The sequence below is a fragment of the Fusarium solani genome (genome assembly GCF_023522795.1).
Source record: "Fusarium solani strain SB1 chromosome Unknown bctg00000004, whole genome shotgun sequence".
Lineage (NCBI taxonomy): Eukaryota > Fungi > Ascomycota > Sordariomycetes > Hypocreales > Nectriaceae > Fusarium > Fusarium solani.
The window spans coordinates 2,412,856-2,427,144 of NW_027072152.1; the positions used below are offsets into that span (position 1 = coordinate 2,412,856).

Sequence of the window (14,289 nt, forward strand, 5' to 3'; positions counted from 1 at the left end):
AACCGGAGAATCGATTAATGCGTAGATTGCCAGCCTTGACCATATTGTTATTCATCTTTGGCGCTGGAGGAAAACTCAGGATACCATCCCAAGGTTTTTGCATTGGCATGTTGATAGAAGGGACATTTATATAATCGGTATCGAATGCACATATAATAAATGAACAAGGAAAACTCGAGCACTTAAACTAGATTTTCTCACTTAGAAGTACATATAACTGACATGGACGTTCAAGGTGTCGCTTGTGGTGAGGTATAAGTTGCATCCTGCCCACCGAAGCCTCACCTCGGTGAGGACACTACCCCGCTAGTCCCAATCCACTCCTCACCTTGATTTTTTCTTCAACCACCCAAAAAACAACCACCAAAAACGTTCTCCAATCTCTCCCACCCTCACCACCAACCAACCAACCAAACTTTCCGAAATGGCTCAAGGCACAATCAAGAAGCTCGGCCGGGCAACACCGGCCAAGGTGACGCACTCGAAGCGCCAGGCGTCCAAGGTGGCCAAGCCGAAAAAGACAAAGGCCAGCGTCGACAAGACGCACAAGAAGTTTACGAGCGGCATGACGGCGCGCACCGAGGCGCTCCTCGGCGAGAGGGCTGGGCATCTGGAACTCATCGGGCAGGGGAAGAAGAAGAAGGGGGATAAGAAGACGACGCAAAAGGGAGGATCAAAGAAGTTTGGTTAGATTTTGGGCAACGACTTTGCTTTTCGAATATCGACGGTTTTAATTTTATGCGACAATCTTGGGGAGGAATACTCTCTCGACCGATACCCCTTTAATACGCACCACCGGAACACACAGCGATTCGTCATATACTACTTCAGCCTACAATCCTCAGCAATTCTCAATATCAAACTCCTTGCCCTCGGCCACATGCGTCAGGATAGAAGTCACCACCTTGAAATCCCTCTCAACATCCACCATCCAATTCGACACGGCCACTCTGACCGCCTTTTCGCCCCTCCAGCTCGTCCCGCTCACGTACATCTGCCTCGTCCCGTTGATCTTCTCGACCAGCTCGGCGCTGAGCTTGGGATCCTTGGCCCGGAACAGCACGATCATGAATACCTCGTCCAGATCGGCTCCGTCATCCGGCAGCAGCTCGTAGTGCTCCGAGTCCCGAAGGAAAGAGGCAACCCGACGGGAGAGGGTCACCATGTTGGCTAGGAGGCTCGCCATGCCGGGACGGCCCTCGCTAAGGAGGACGGCGTAGGCAGGGAGTGCGCGGAAGCGGCGCGAGTTCTCGAGGCCGATGTTTAGCGGAGACGGGATGGTCGACTGTCCTCCAGAGGAGAGGTATGCGGCGTTGGGGTTTGTAAAGACGGACTGCAGGATGTCCGGTGTTCGAGTAAGGAACATGCCGCAGTCATAAGGCTGTCAAAAACAGGTCGAGTCAGAAACGAGCTAGGTTCTGGGGTTTGAATACATGAGAGACACTCACAACATTGAGGAGCTTGTGTCCGTCGACTGTGATGCTGTCTGCCAGTTCCAGGCCTTCCACACGTTTGTGAAGTGTCTTGTAATCGTCCTCGTTGGGGAGTGCTCGAGCAAAGATGCCGAAGGCTGTCAACGTCAGTACAAGGTCATCTACTCGCAAATTCGTACTTACCGCCGTCAACATGAATCCAAGCCCCGTACTTATCAGCAAGCTCCCTGACTTTCTTCATCTCTTCAACACCCGTCAACGCAAATCGACCCGTGTTGACCTCTCCTGCACTCAAAGCAATGACGCTTGCCACGCCCTCCCTCTGAAGCTCCCTCTCCAAAGCATCAATATCTAGTCTCCATGGCTCATCTCCGCTCAGCCTGAGCTCCTTGACCGATGCCCTTCCAAAACCAACAACGCTGGCAGCCTTGGACAGGGAACTGTGGCCCGCGCTTGTGAGGATCTGTAGTTCCTTTATACCAGCCGCCATACACGCAGCCAGTAGTCCCAGCTCTCCCACGGTCTCCCCTTCACTAAGCTTCTTCCCAACAACAGCCTCCCTACCGCACGCAAGTCCCAGGACGTTGCTAGCCGTCGCACCTGTTGTAAAAGTCCTCCCACGGAACCCAGTCAACCCCAGGAGGGCAGCCAGCATCTCAAGCGCCGCATCCTCAACAGTGGTAGCCACTGTCTGCGTAGGAAGATGCACTTGGACATTCTGGTCCACGCGGGAGACGACATTATCCGCCCACTCAGCAATGGGAAGCGTCCCGCCCGTGACGAAGCCATAGTACCGAGACGAGCTGGCCGGGCCGTTGCAAGCCGGGACAATGTCCTCCGTGATATGCCGGAGCACCTGCTCCTGCGGCACGCCCTGGAGGTACGTCTCCGAGTCCGGCTGGGGGAGCGAGGCCTCGGCTGCCTTGATGGCCGAAAGGGGCGGCAGCGTCGGCGCCGGACCGGGCCCGGACTCGGAGGCGTGCCGGCGGGACAGACGGGCCCGCTGAGCGTCGAGGTTGAAAAGGTCGCTCATTGTGACGAGGAATATCGAGATGATGTGCTTTTTTTTCAAGAGGCCGGAAGTTGAAGGAGTGAAATAACTCAAAAGACCGGTGAGTCAGCTCTAGTTTGAATTCTTGTAAGTCTTTATAACTCGGGCTTGGCCCCACTCAGCATGCCGCTCGAGGCCGCAATCTGCGGCATCTTTGCCATGATAGTGAGTTGGTGGTTTGAAGCATTTCTCAAAATGGTTACGCAACCGCATGACATCTCGTTCAGTCGTGACGGAAGCGCGCATATCTCAAACAACCGCGGAATGAGCTTATGGCATGTATCCTGTAACAGACGCTCCTGGTTAACAAGTTTATTGTAAAAAGGCGCTCCAGCTCGTGCCGCTTCAGCCGTGACTCGCGCAATGTGAATGAGAAAGATACCGCCATGTCTTCCAACAACCTCTAGACAAACCCGATCGATCCAAGAATCCGCCCATATATGCGCGCCTAATCCAACATATAATATGCGCCATGCCAGAAAAACAACAAACCAAAAAAAGGATCACAACTCGTACAGTCAAAAAAGCCTCCGTCCCGTCGAGTCCCCCTCCATCGTTGCTGGTTCCTTTACAACTTGGCGCTCTCTCCGACGGCACCAATCTTGAGATCCTTGCCGTACTTCTTCAGAACGTCCTCGTTGTGGTACTTCCAGAAGGCCTTGGTGGCGTTCTTGCCGGACCAGCGCTTGAGGATCTTTGCGCCGCCAGGGTGCTCCTCCAGGAACTCTACGCGCGTGTTAGCATGTATTTCACGGGAGGGATGAATTTGGCGCTGATGATCAGGATCAGCGCTCAAATGGTAGACATACTTGACACGTCGTAGACATCGTTCTCGACAATGAGCCAGAAGCCGTTGGCCTCATCCTTGTGCTTGCCCACCTCGGCGGTAGTATAAGTCCCGGCCATTGCGTTTAAGAGTAAAAAAGATGACAAGTTTCAAATTGCTATCACGCGACTGCAAGGCTGAAGTTACAAGTGATGTTGTTTCGAGTGATGAAGGCGGAAAAGTTGAAGAAGGGGAAGAAGAAAGGAGTTCTCTCCGAAGCCTGCGTTGCCCTGCCTGCCTTTTTAGTTAGTCTGGCCTGGACTGAGGAAAGCAAGTTGGCTCGGCAGGTGGGGAGGCACTTGCCTCGGTACGCGGTCACGGGCGGCCCTTCCCCCAAAGAAGTGGGCTCATCGCACCTGGGGAAGGCGGGTTACTCGCGCTAAAAGGCCCCGACGTCATTTCTGGCGGGGGAGAGCTCACCTATCACGGCGAGGTGATTGCCAAACTTTCAGGCACCTCGGTCCGGGGGATCAACAGGACGTGAAAAAGACTGGGAGTTGTCTTGTAACTCTCGTGGTTCTACGTCTACAAGGCAGAAGCCACATCTTGTATACATAATATACACCCGAGAAGCTGCTCCTCTAGGGGCATAATGACGCCCTTCCCAAGCAAAACTCCATCTTCTGTCCTTAATCCAATAATAATAGTCTTTCCTGTACTCTTCAGCCAGACCCAAATCATATAATAATCGTTGTGACGCCTCGCCGCATCGCCTGTCGAAATCGGTCCGCAAACGCTGCCGTCCCTCGGCAATCACTCTCCTCTCGCTTCTCCATGGCCTTGGGCATCCACTCGCTAATCTTGGCGACCCGGTTCTCGTTCTGTCGCACAGAAACAAACCACGTCAGCTTCTGTCTGGTGAAAATGATCAAGATAGACTTACCGAAGGATGCGTGCTAAGCATCTCTGGCACTTCCTGCCCAGGCTGGCCACCCATTCGCGATAGTGCATCCATCCTCTGCCAGAAACCCACTGCCTCTCTGGGATCGTAGCACGCCTCAGCCATCATCATGAGTCCGATGTAGTCAGCCTCACTCTCCTGTCTCCGACCCATTGGAAGATAGAAGAGAAGGTCTTGCAAGTAGTAACCACCGACTACGTTCCAGAGGCCAAACAGCGCCAGCCCAGGGAGCGCTCCCGCAAGGAAGAACAAACTCCCCGCTGTCAGATTTCCTACCCACGCTGCCGACAGTCTCTCCGCAGCATGCGATGCCGTGTTATGTGCGATCTCGTGCCCAAGGACTGCGGCGACGGCGTCTTCGTTGCGGCAGACGTTGAGGATTCCGCTGTGCACAAACACCTTGCCTCCAGGTAGGACAAAGGCATTGGCCGTTCCTATCGTCACAAAACATGTCAGCCAGATCATCTTGACAACCACTAAGCCTCAGACCACGTACTGCTGTCGGCAATGACGAAAATCTCCCAGTTCAGGTCCGCCATTCCGCTCACGGGGATCAAGCGGCTCATGACCCTCTTGACCAGCCTCGTCCGCGGGTCCCAGTCGGACAGAAAGTGCCCTCCCTGCGCCCTGACCTGCTCAATCGTCTCCTTGACGGCCTTGGAGTACACGCGTGCCACCACCGTGTCGGACAGAAAGTTGAACCGCCGCCGCCCGGTTATGGGCACCGTCTGCGAGTTGAAGAGGTAGAATCCCACGGCGGCTAGGACCGTGGCTACCACCATCAACCGCGAGTTTCGGCTGCTGCCCGCCTGGGTGAACTTGCGGGCCATTGGGTCCGGCACCAGTGGCCGCGCATCTCGCAGGCGCTCGTAGGGGTCCTTGTCATGGCGCTGCTGCAAGAGTCGAGGAGGGCATTTCGAGAATAGACGGTGTCGCAAGACGCAGGGCGCAGCGGTTCGTGGGACGAGGACGGCGGAGCGACGGCTGAGCAGCAGTATCGGCGTCGACCGCGCGAGCAGACGATGAGGACAGGCGGCAGACATGGCCGAGCCACCACCAGCCTCGGGCGGTTCGGTTCGGCGAGAGGATTGTATCTACGCAGAGAACGAGGCTCGAGTATCTCCCCTAGAATACAGCCAAAGTTCAATGATCGAGCCAAAGGGTTGGCGACAAAGACGAGGTGCCTGTCTGTCGTGTCTGGTGGTGCAGGCAGCTTTTCAGCCGAGAGCAGATTCGAGCTGGTTGCGTCATGGGTCCAACCCCCACCGACGGTTTCGGCGACTGCGGGGCAACGTAGGTTCGCTGAGAGTTAGCGAGGGGGCCCCTGAAACTCGAGCAAGGCTGCGCTGTAGAACAGGTACATGACAGACCGTTTCAGGGGCTTGGCTGGAGTGGCACATGGCGCCTCAAATCCCCTATTCTCCGACAACCGTTTATCGGGGCCGCGACTAACACCACCTCAAGCTACAGTGAAAGCATATCACAACATAGTCAACATATATCTCGCAGTATCTTAGATATTAATACAGATCCAGCAATGAATACATCGTACCCCTGATATCTATGCTCAGTGCTACCCTGGTCTCCACCATGGACAATGGATGTCTCCTTATCACTGCTGACCAGTGCCAAGGCCCGACTAGCATCAGATATCAATGCCTTCAACTCCGGCTTCAAAACAAACCCATCCAGTTTTCTTCCCAAGGCATTCTTTGTGACAGTTTGTCTCTTTGGGCTTTGCTCGGTGTCTCTGACTCCATGTCAGACCTGTGAAACAACCCCAACTTACACCATCCTCACTCATCACCTGCATCACGGTCTACTTTCGGCCGTTCACCTTTACTCAGCGACTTACAAAGACGTTACGTCTCCCGTCAGCTCGGTTCACGGTCTAAAGATAACGATTCAACTCGCAGCTGTGCCACTTTCTTGCAGCCGTTGCTTACCAACTCGCACAAGTACAAAAAAGTCACGGACTGGCTTTCTCCCAGGTGATGAGAGGAGATCACTATCTTCCGCCTCAACAGTTTCTACTTCTTCAAAATCACAGCACAGACAAGATGGGAGAGTACATCCCTGAAGAGCCCGATCTGGGCGCTCTCAAGCCCTCCTTCACCGGCTCCCCTGAGCCCGAGACTCCCGGAATCAGCGCCCTCATCCGCACACTCTCCCTGATTCCTCATATGGAGGGTGGATATTTCCAGCAAACGGACGAAGATCCCACCACTATTCCCTCGCCGTATCCATCCGAAGCCCTCTCTGCTCAGACGACAGCCCTTGCTGGTCCTCCTCGTGAAGGCTTCGACATCAACACCCGCCGTCTCTCCACCACGATCTTCTACCTCCTCACCCCCTGTCGTCCTCAGGGGAACTTCCACCGAAACCGCAGCCGCGTCATCCACACTCTGCATCGTGGCCGTGGCCGCTATGTCCTTATCCACCCCGATGGCCGCGTCGAGACCTTTATCGTCGGTCATGCTGTCGAGCAAGGGGAGCGCATCCAGTGGGTCGTCGAGGGCGACGTCTGGAAGGCAAGCTATCTGCTGCCCAACAAGGCGACCGCTGGTGAAACGCAGCATGGAGAAGGCCTTCTCATTTCAGAGACTGTTGTCCCGGGTTTCGAGTACTGCGACCATGAGTTCCTTTCCAAGCAAGCCATAAAGAGGCTGCTGCCAGAAGATCAAGCTCGGGAGCTAGATTGGCTTGTCCGAGAGTCTGATGACAAACCTCAGAACTCGACTGACCCCGAGTTGCCTGTCGATTCAGCAGAAGGTACCAGGATAACTGAATCCATCCCCGAGATCAAGAGCATAGTTCCTGATGGGCATGGTGTCGAGCCTCTTTCAGTCGGAACTGCGTGAAACAACCGGTGCGGAACAAGAAGAGGCTGGTTCTGAGGCTGTCCATCCACAAATTTGTACCAATAATTAATCTCAATGCTATCTTCTAGTCATGCAGGTCATGTCGACGTTATGGTGTACTTGTTTGTCGCTCAGGGGGTATCGTGGACACGAATCTCCAAAATCAACCATCGGTGGCTTGCTGAGCGCCATATGCATCCTGTGTTTCTGCCTCGGGAGGCATGCCGGCCCCGTTTCGTAATGGCTATATCTCCTTTCCTTCCCCTTTCATCAATCGATGCATGCATTACGTTCGCTGGGGTGGGCGAGTAAGTTCTATTCATATCCGGCCGTTTCCTGTCTCATGAGAATGACATCTGCGGGATCGGTCCCTCGCCCGGGAATGGCTTCCGGCCGATGACGACGTGAATCGGTATCCAGGCGTGTATTCGTGTGTCGATGAGTTCTCTGCGTACGTCCACAAGCGACACCTGCATCGGCTCGGTTAGTTGACTCCGAAAAGGTCGGCGCATTTGAGCCAAACTCACCTCGATCTGCGCAGGAGTTCTCTGATAGACGCGGTTGAAAAGCGTGAAAGAGAACCCGCTAAGACCCATCAAGAAGTTCCTCTCCCACATGCGTCCTATCTCTTTGAGGCGCTCGTCCTTGGGCCAGCCATTCATGGGCATCTTGAAGACACGCTCCTGCACATCAACAAACCCCGCCCGCTCGTACGCTTCCCGAACATTTTCAGCAACGTCAACAGGCCGGCCCATTATAGCCGAGGCTTCTTTGATTTCCCGGAACCATGTGGCAAGGTGGCCATTCGCATCGAGGGTGTTGTCGTCGCAGTTGACCGTGGCATCAAACTCCTGAGATTCGAACCAGCCACCAGGGGTTAATGATTGGAAAGCTTGGTCGGCTATCTGTTCCTTGAAGTTGGACCAGCAACCAGAAGTGACTCGGGTATGGATGTAATCGAAGGGCTGAGAGTAATCCCAGGGCTCAGAACTAGAAATCCGGTGTAAGCATTAGGAAAGGGCCGTCGTAAAGGAGACATACGAGTCTTCAACGTAAAAGCTCACGTTTGGCGGTACGTTTCGAGGTTGAATAGGTGAGAGATCGGTAGCAACTACCTCAGTTTGTGGAAACAAATCCCCCAGCTTGATAGCCCAGTCACCAGTACCTGTAGCGATATCCAGTATGCTTCTAGGCGGAGTCGTCCTTGATAAAGGAGCAAAGAACAGCCGCCCGCCAAAGAGCTTCACCAAGGCTTCATTTTGTAGGTCTAGGCGCTCTCGTTCTAGCTGATCGTTGGGGAAAGCGTAAGCTAGAGTAGGATGGTGAGCGAGGGAACCGGTCAGGACAGAGGCTAGAACTCACAACCAGCGCGGTAGGCATGGTATGTGCGACCAAATTCTTCTGGGAAGTTTTGTACACTGTCGGTCAGGGATTCAGAGTCTCTGAGGATGCTGATCAGCCTGGTTAGACAACGAAGCCAGGTTGGTGTCCGAGACTTACATATCCTGTGCGTCGGGCTACACGAACAAATGTCAGCACATCCACATCGACCAGTTCAGACAATTCAAGGGCAAGGATAAAAACCCCCAAGGGCCATGGTAATGAAAAAGCAAATACACACATCAGGCTCGATAAAGCTATTTTTGCCCGAGTTTGAGGCTGAGCAGTTGAAAGTGAATTGAAAATGGTTGAAGCTGGAGGGAGATGAGGCGGGCATATTCTCGCGGTTGGATGATTGAGCTGGTCGTCTAGGCATCACCGCGACTGTAATGGAATAGACGCAGCTACACCAGCAAAAGATGGCAGCAACAAGGCCAGCAGTGCCATCCAAAGGTAGCACAGGGGAGCTCAAAACGGATGTGGTGGATACAAGTAGCTCAGGCCAACGGTTTGAGTGAGTGAGTGAGAAGCCGGTGAAACTGTCCAAGGGAGAACGTTGGGGGCTGCCGGTGGCGATCAACACTCAGGACCCGGCACGGAAAAGGAGTGCCTTAGTTGAAAAAGGCCGGAGGATCCAACGATCTACAAGCAGCGAGATCAGAAATGTTAGTGAGGGTCAAATGCCAGGCGCAGTGAGCGGGGCCAGAGACATATGCCGAAGGTGGTGGCGAGGACGAGGCCAGAAAGGCCAGAGATGTGCACCCAGCTATGGGGGTATTCGTGGTGATGGTGTTGCGGAGCGAGCCTGGTCTGGTCTGGGCGATGGGGGGAATGGGGGTCAGAACAAGAGACAAGAAGAGGTGGTTTGAAGTACGGTAAAAGGGTTTAGTCGCTTTGGGACAACTTGGCTAATAAACCAGTCAGGAGCCAAAATGCCGGCGAGGTCCAGGAGTAAAGGACAAGGGGACAGGACCAGACCGAGGTGCGAGAAATTAATTTGGGAATAGAAGCTGGAGGTGGAAATGGAGAAGGACAAGAAGCTTGGATGGAATCCCCGCTCTCTGGGGCACCAGCTAAGGTAGGTAAGGCAAGGCAAGGCAAGACAAGGTAAAGAGAGATGGAGGCACCAGAAGAAGGGAACCAAGAACCAGACCAGAATGACCCAAAGACCTGGTGCGACTCGTCGAGTGGATGCGGGCTAGGATGAGACCCAAAGGGACCCAAGGACCCAGCAGCTTGGGACGGGTATCTGGCTCTCGGCTCTCCAGCAAAGCCACGAGCCCTACCAAACTGACGCGGATGCTGGCGTTGGTGTGGTGGGCGTTTCTAGGGTCGCCCGTATCTCCAGTCTTTTGGCGTCGACCACCCCCGGTCTTGAGCACCGGAACAAGAGGCGACCCAGTCAGTCGGGTTGTGGTTGTGATACCGGGACCCCCTCGAGCAGCAATCCCATGCACACCACCACACCCAAAGGCAGAGCTCAGGACGGTCTGAGCACCAATCTCGGCCAAGCAGACGTGCAGAATGAGCTGCGAGGAGGCAGAGCCCGAGGCAAGTCAGTCAGGGCCAGGGATGCAATCCTCCCTCCCTCTGTGGCTCTCCACCACACAAACGCCCACAGCTCCTTAGCCCAGAAGCGTGGGCCCAAGCTTGGCAACTCGCGTCAGCAGGGCACCAGTTCACGAGCGAGCGAGCGAAAGAAGGCGTCAACAACACCGTGTGCTGTGCGCGGCTGCGTAATTTCAGAGCAACAAATTTCCAAAGAAGCAGCGAGTCAAGTCCGGGCGTCGGTGCGGTTTCGTCCGGCTCTCGTCCTGTATCTCTGTAAGAGCGAGTTGTGGATAAATTGAGTGTCTTGGTCTCGGGCCTTATCCGCAGATGCCTGTCCTATCCCAGTCCTCGTCGTGAATAAGGAACCTCTCTCGTCAGGTCGGCCGTCACCGTTCATTTGTCTCCCACAGAGTCAAGTTCAAAGGGGTCCCAACAACCTGGGTAGGCTAACCCAGTGGACTGGGGCCAGGATCCGAGAGCCTGGGTCGGGAAAAGTGACCACGTTCCCGGCGGCTTGGAAATGAACAATGCCCTTTGGGGGGAAAGGGGAAAAAGAGGCCCGTGGGTGTGGGAACGTCGGAGGCGTTGGGCGTGTGCTCCGGGGATATCTGTGAAAGGGTTCGCGGTGCTCCGCGAGAGCGTTTGTGCGACGGGGGACTGACTGACACGAGATGCTGGTTGCTATCCGATCGTCTGTGTGGCTGGCTGGCGAGTTGACAACTGGCTGGCTAGTTACTAGTTATGTCAGTGTGTGTAGGCACTGTAGTGTATCCAGCTCGGCGGCTCAGCTCAGGGAACCCAGCCCCCAAAAGATGGGCTAGCGACGGGGATCGCGGGAGATTGCGACGGAGCCTGTAGGGACGGGAGGGAACCGACAGGACGGATCCGGGAGACGTGAGGTGACGTAGCGGGTGTGTTGTTTGTTCTCTTGGGTGTTGGTTCTGACGACGATGATGTCCGGGGAAGAAAAGAAACGGGAGGAGAGAAGAGACAAGAGAAGGGGTGGGATAGTAGCTACCTACCCATGAATGGATGGATGGATTGGGCGGGACAGGAGCCGAGAGCGGGACGGGAATAGAAGTGGAATAGGAATAGCAGGTACAAGTGGACGTGGACGTGGACTTGGAAGTGGAAGCATCAAGGAAGGCGCGAGATGAGCCGGCAAACTACCTGCCGAGTATGGCAGGACGTCCAGAAGCAATGCCGTACCTTAGTCGCCAAGCAATTTCAACGTCCAGGGGGAAGAAGAAACGAGTCTTGCACAAACAAAGAGAATCACACGGTCATGGGCGGAGGTAATATCATGGTACGGGATGGTCTTGTAAATTCGCCTCTGCAGAGATGATGCAAAGATATCCTCAGTATGGGCAGACCACCCCGGCGGAATGGAGCAAAAGCTCCCGTGGCCGTTGAAACGCTATAGCGGACGGCAGATTGTTGAATCCCGATATTCCGACCTAGGCGCGGAGCAGCAAAAGACGATGGCATCACATTCCACGTTTGACGCTTGCGCGATAAGATAGAACTGGAGTGCACTAACTGCATAGCACCGCGAACCGCCGCCCGAATCGCAACACTAATGTTGCAATGAAAATGCGGTCTAAATGGAACGTGCCATGCTTCTCTTGCTCTGATAGCCATCCTGTCTAGCCTAGGGCACGCGCTACTCGCCTAGGAAGCTTAGCCTGCCGGCGCGTGGACGGGATGATTGACAAACCCCTCAAAACGATGGGGGGCCTCAAGATGGGGAATGGGAATCGCAGCTCTTGCAACTCTGTATGGGAATCGTCTAGAAAGCGCATCTTGTCTGAAAAAAGAAATGAAAAACGCCTTCGATTAGAGTCTGAGACAACACAAACTCAATCTCTCACCCGTCGCTCGTCATCACCAAGGTGGAATCTTGGTCCTGCCCCCCGTTTCCGACTTCTTGGAAACGGAACTGGCTTTGGCTTTACCGGCCCTCGCACCGTCCCGCGCCTCTACAGTAGCCCGGGCCCCAAAGATGCCCCCGTCTTCTAAACTCGACGTCTGCCCATGCTAAGTTAGTCTATTCTCTGACTAAAACCTCCGACTCACGAGACTGGGCCTGAGGCAGCAGCTATATGGCTCTCTCGCTCTCGGTATCGTCCAACGCGAAAACTCGATGTCGTGGTAGAATGATGTCTCTACCAGCCTACAGGTTCCCAAGGAGATGGGGCTTGCCGATCACTCGGCGCTCCAGCCTCTATGGGCCAGGGCCAGGGAAGCCCGGGAAGGAAGAAAGGGAGGGGTCCCGTAGTCGCGGGTATTGTTTGGCGGCCCAGCAGAAGAAACCCTGGGCCTTGTTGCTTTTTCCGTCTTTGGCTCTGCTTCTTCCCCCCTCACTTCTCGCAAACCTCACTCCATCTTTTTCCCCCTGCTTCAAGGTCCCCCCAGGCGGTTATTATAAATTATCCGCGATGACCTCGGTCAAGGGCATAGCATATTGGCAAGGCCATCATTCGTCCGTGTCATGTTTTCGCTTGCGGGCTTTGACCGCGGCACAGAAAGAAAGGGTCACGGCTGACGGGACGAGCAACCTAGCTTCTCTCTAGAGGGGTGGAGAGGTGTGTGACCCGCCAGCCTGGGTCTGGCTGGCTAGGTACTTGACTCGAGCTGTTTGGTCCTGAGTGTAAGGGTTCTCGTTGTTGCTTGTCTCTGTGGCTGGGATGCGAATGAGAGCCTCCTTGCTTGCTGACTTGCTTGCTTCTCCCTCCCCCATGACGATGATCCGGTAAAGGTTGTCACTTCCGATGATCTGGGTCTCCCGCCCTCCATCATATCATTTTCCACACGAGTCGTGACAGCAAGTCTAAACCCTGTAACACGACCCGGGCATGAGTAGGTAAAACGGTGCCTGGGGCTTCTCCCTCTCTGCTTGGCCACAGATGCCGGCTGGACGGCGGGCGAATAGACAGTCTCGGAGCCACGCCGAGGACGTATCACTTTCTTTCCCATGTTCCTCTCGGGTTTCCCATCTCGAGCGAGATCTTCATGCCTCCCTAGCGTCCTTTGTTCGAGTTGTGCTTGTGCTGTGCCGCCTTGGTCTCAAAGACACCAAAAGCACGCACGCACGCACGTACATCCCTGAGCTTTTTTAACTTCGTCTCATGGAAATGAGCCGCTGGATGGAATATTCCGTTTTGCATGAATTCAAGTCCGTCCGCGCCGCTGGGTCCCTCCACCTCCCTAACCAGAGCGATGCAACATAAAAAAGCATGCTCAGAACCAAGTTGGAAGACTCGACTCAATTAATAATAAACCGTTAGCCGCCTTGACCGACAAATGTTTCTTGTTAGTCCCCTGCTCTTATATCCGACCGAACCAGAGTGCTCTCTGCCTGCTTGGGCATCCCTGGTCGTCGCCCACAGAGCTGCTACAACGTCGCAGCAGTACGTACTATCTTGTCCTCCACTTTCTCTCTCTTGTGCTTCACCCCTTGCACGCGACTCGGCTGGTCAAAAAGCCCGAGGAGCGAAAAGTCGTGATATCTCGGGAAGAGCAGAGCAAGACCCATAACCATTCAGGGGACATTAGAGTGGCCTGATGCTGGGATGCGCTTCCAAGCCGAGGTAAGTTTGGATTAGCGAGCCCGTACGGATACCACAGTACTCTATCAAGATTCCGAGGTGCTGGTCAAGAGTGTGGCTCCTGGACCTGATTCCTGGGACTATCCCCTACTCCTTTTCCTCCCCAGGGGACGGGACGTTTCTTTTGTCTGCGGCTACCCGTCCCGGGCTGTTGTTGTTGGTCCTCGCCCTCCATCTGTCCATCTGATCCTGGGCAACTTCAAAGGAACCCCAAGATAACAACGCACACTACTGAGCTTGCTGATGCAGTCTAGTGGAATCAGCGCGGGATTATCTATGTACTGACCATTATGCATCATGTATCATATGCATCCATCTCGATATATTCTCTCACCGTCCACAACTCCTCGCCGCGTACACTGCCCTGCATCGTCAACCCCTCCCAGCGTGGCTTGCGCATTTCAAACCTCGGCGGCATGCATGTTTCACCCCGTATAGACAAATGTCCAAGGAAAGGCCCTTTCTTTCTTTTTCTCTTGTTTTTTTCAACCCATCCCTTCCCTTCCCTGGTGCAATGTTGTGTAGCATTGCCACACATAAACCCTAGCCACGGAGCACAAGTTCCTCCATCATCCGCCCAATTGGTACCCTCTAGAAGCCACCAACAGTGCTGCGTGACTATATCCAGCCAGCCACGGCGATAGACTATGAGACAAGCAAGACGCCTTTGTCTCGATT

At 54.5% G+C, this 14,289-nt stretch overlaps 7 protein-coding genes across 7 annotated transcripts; 3 read left to right on the forward strand and 4 right to left on the reverse strand.

The window, feature by feature from the left end:
• Positions 1–424: 424 nt before the first annotated feature.
• Positions 425–691, forward strand: MRS44_007812 (uncharacterized protein; the record flags this gene model as incomplete). Its single annotated transcript, XM_046281070.2, has 1 exon — positions 425–691. One exon carries the CDS (start codon positions 425–427, stop codon positions 689–691), a length of 267 nt encoding a protein of 88 aa, XP_046134179.2.
• A 150-nt stretch (positions 692–841) lies between these two features.
• On the reverse strand, positions 842–2,466 carry MRS44_007813 (uncharacterized protein; the record flags this gene model as incomplete). Its single annotated transcript, XM_046269224.2, has 3 exons — positions 842–1,381; positions 1,449–1,570; positions 1,617–2,466. The coding sequence occupies 3 exons, from the start codon at positions 2,464–2,466 to the stop codon at positions 842–844; spliced, it is 1,512 nt and encodes a 503-aa protein (XP_046134178.1).
• A 586-nt stretch (positions 2,467–3,052) lies between these two features.
• On the reverse strand, positions 3,053–3,390 carry MRS44_007814 (uncharacterized protein; the record flags this gene model as incomplete). The annotated part of the gene is made up of 2 exons (XM_046269223.2): positions 3,053–3,210; positions 3,294–3,390. 2 exons carry the CDS (start codon positions 3,388–3,390, stop codon positions 3,053–3,055), a joined length of 255 nt encoding a protein of 84 aa, XP_046134177.1.
• A 597-nt stretch (positions 3,391–3,987) lies between these two features.
• MRS44_007815 (uncharacterized protein) lies at positions 3,988–5,254 on the reverse strand (the record flags this gene model as incomplete). Its single annotated transcript, XM_046270854.2, has 3 exons — positions 3,988–4,131; positions 4,194–4,645; positions 4,708–5,254. 3 exons carry the CDS (start codon positions 5,252–5,254, stop codon positions 3,988–3,990), a joined length of 1,143 nt encoding a protein of 380 aa, XP_046134176.2.
• A 1,017-nt stretch (positions 5,255–6,271) lies between these two features.
• Positions 6,272–7,072, forward strand: MRS44_007816 (uncharacterized protein; the record flags this gene model as incomplete). The annotated part of the gene is made up of 1 exon (XM_065620666.1): positions 6,272–7,072. The coding sequence occupies one exon, from the start codon at positions 6,272–6,274 to the stop codon at positions 7,070–7,072; it is 801 nt and encodes a 266-aa protein (XP_065476738.1).
• Positions 7,073–7,413: 341 nt separating this feature from the next.
• On the reverse strand, positions 7,414–8,789 carry MRS44_007817 (uncharacterized protein; the record flags this gene model as incomplete). Its single annotated transcript, XM_065620667.1, has 6 exons — positions 7,414–7,542; positions 7,600–8,062; positions 8,114–8,381; positions 8,435–8,514; positions 8,573–8,589; positions 8,694–8,789. The coding sequence occupies 6 exons, from the start codon at positions 8,787–8,789 to the stop codon at positions 7,414–7,416; spliced, it is 1,053 nt and encodes a 350-aa protein (XP_065476739.1).
• A 780-nt stretch (positions 8,790–9,569) lies between these two features.
• MRS44_007818 (uncharacterized protein) lies at positions 9,570–10,302 on the forward strand (the record flags this gene model as incomplete). The annotated part of the gene is made up of 2 exons (XM_065620668.1): positions 9,570–9,625; positions 9,678–10,302. The coding sequence occupies 2 exons, from the start codon at positions 9,570–9,572 to the stop codon at positions 10,300–10,302; spliced, it is 681 nt and encodes a 226-aa protein (XP_065476740.1).
• Between the last annotated feature and the right edge of the window lie 3,987 nt (positions 10,303–14,289).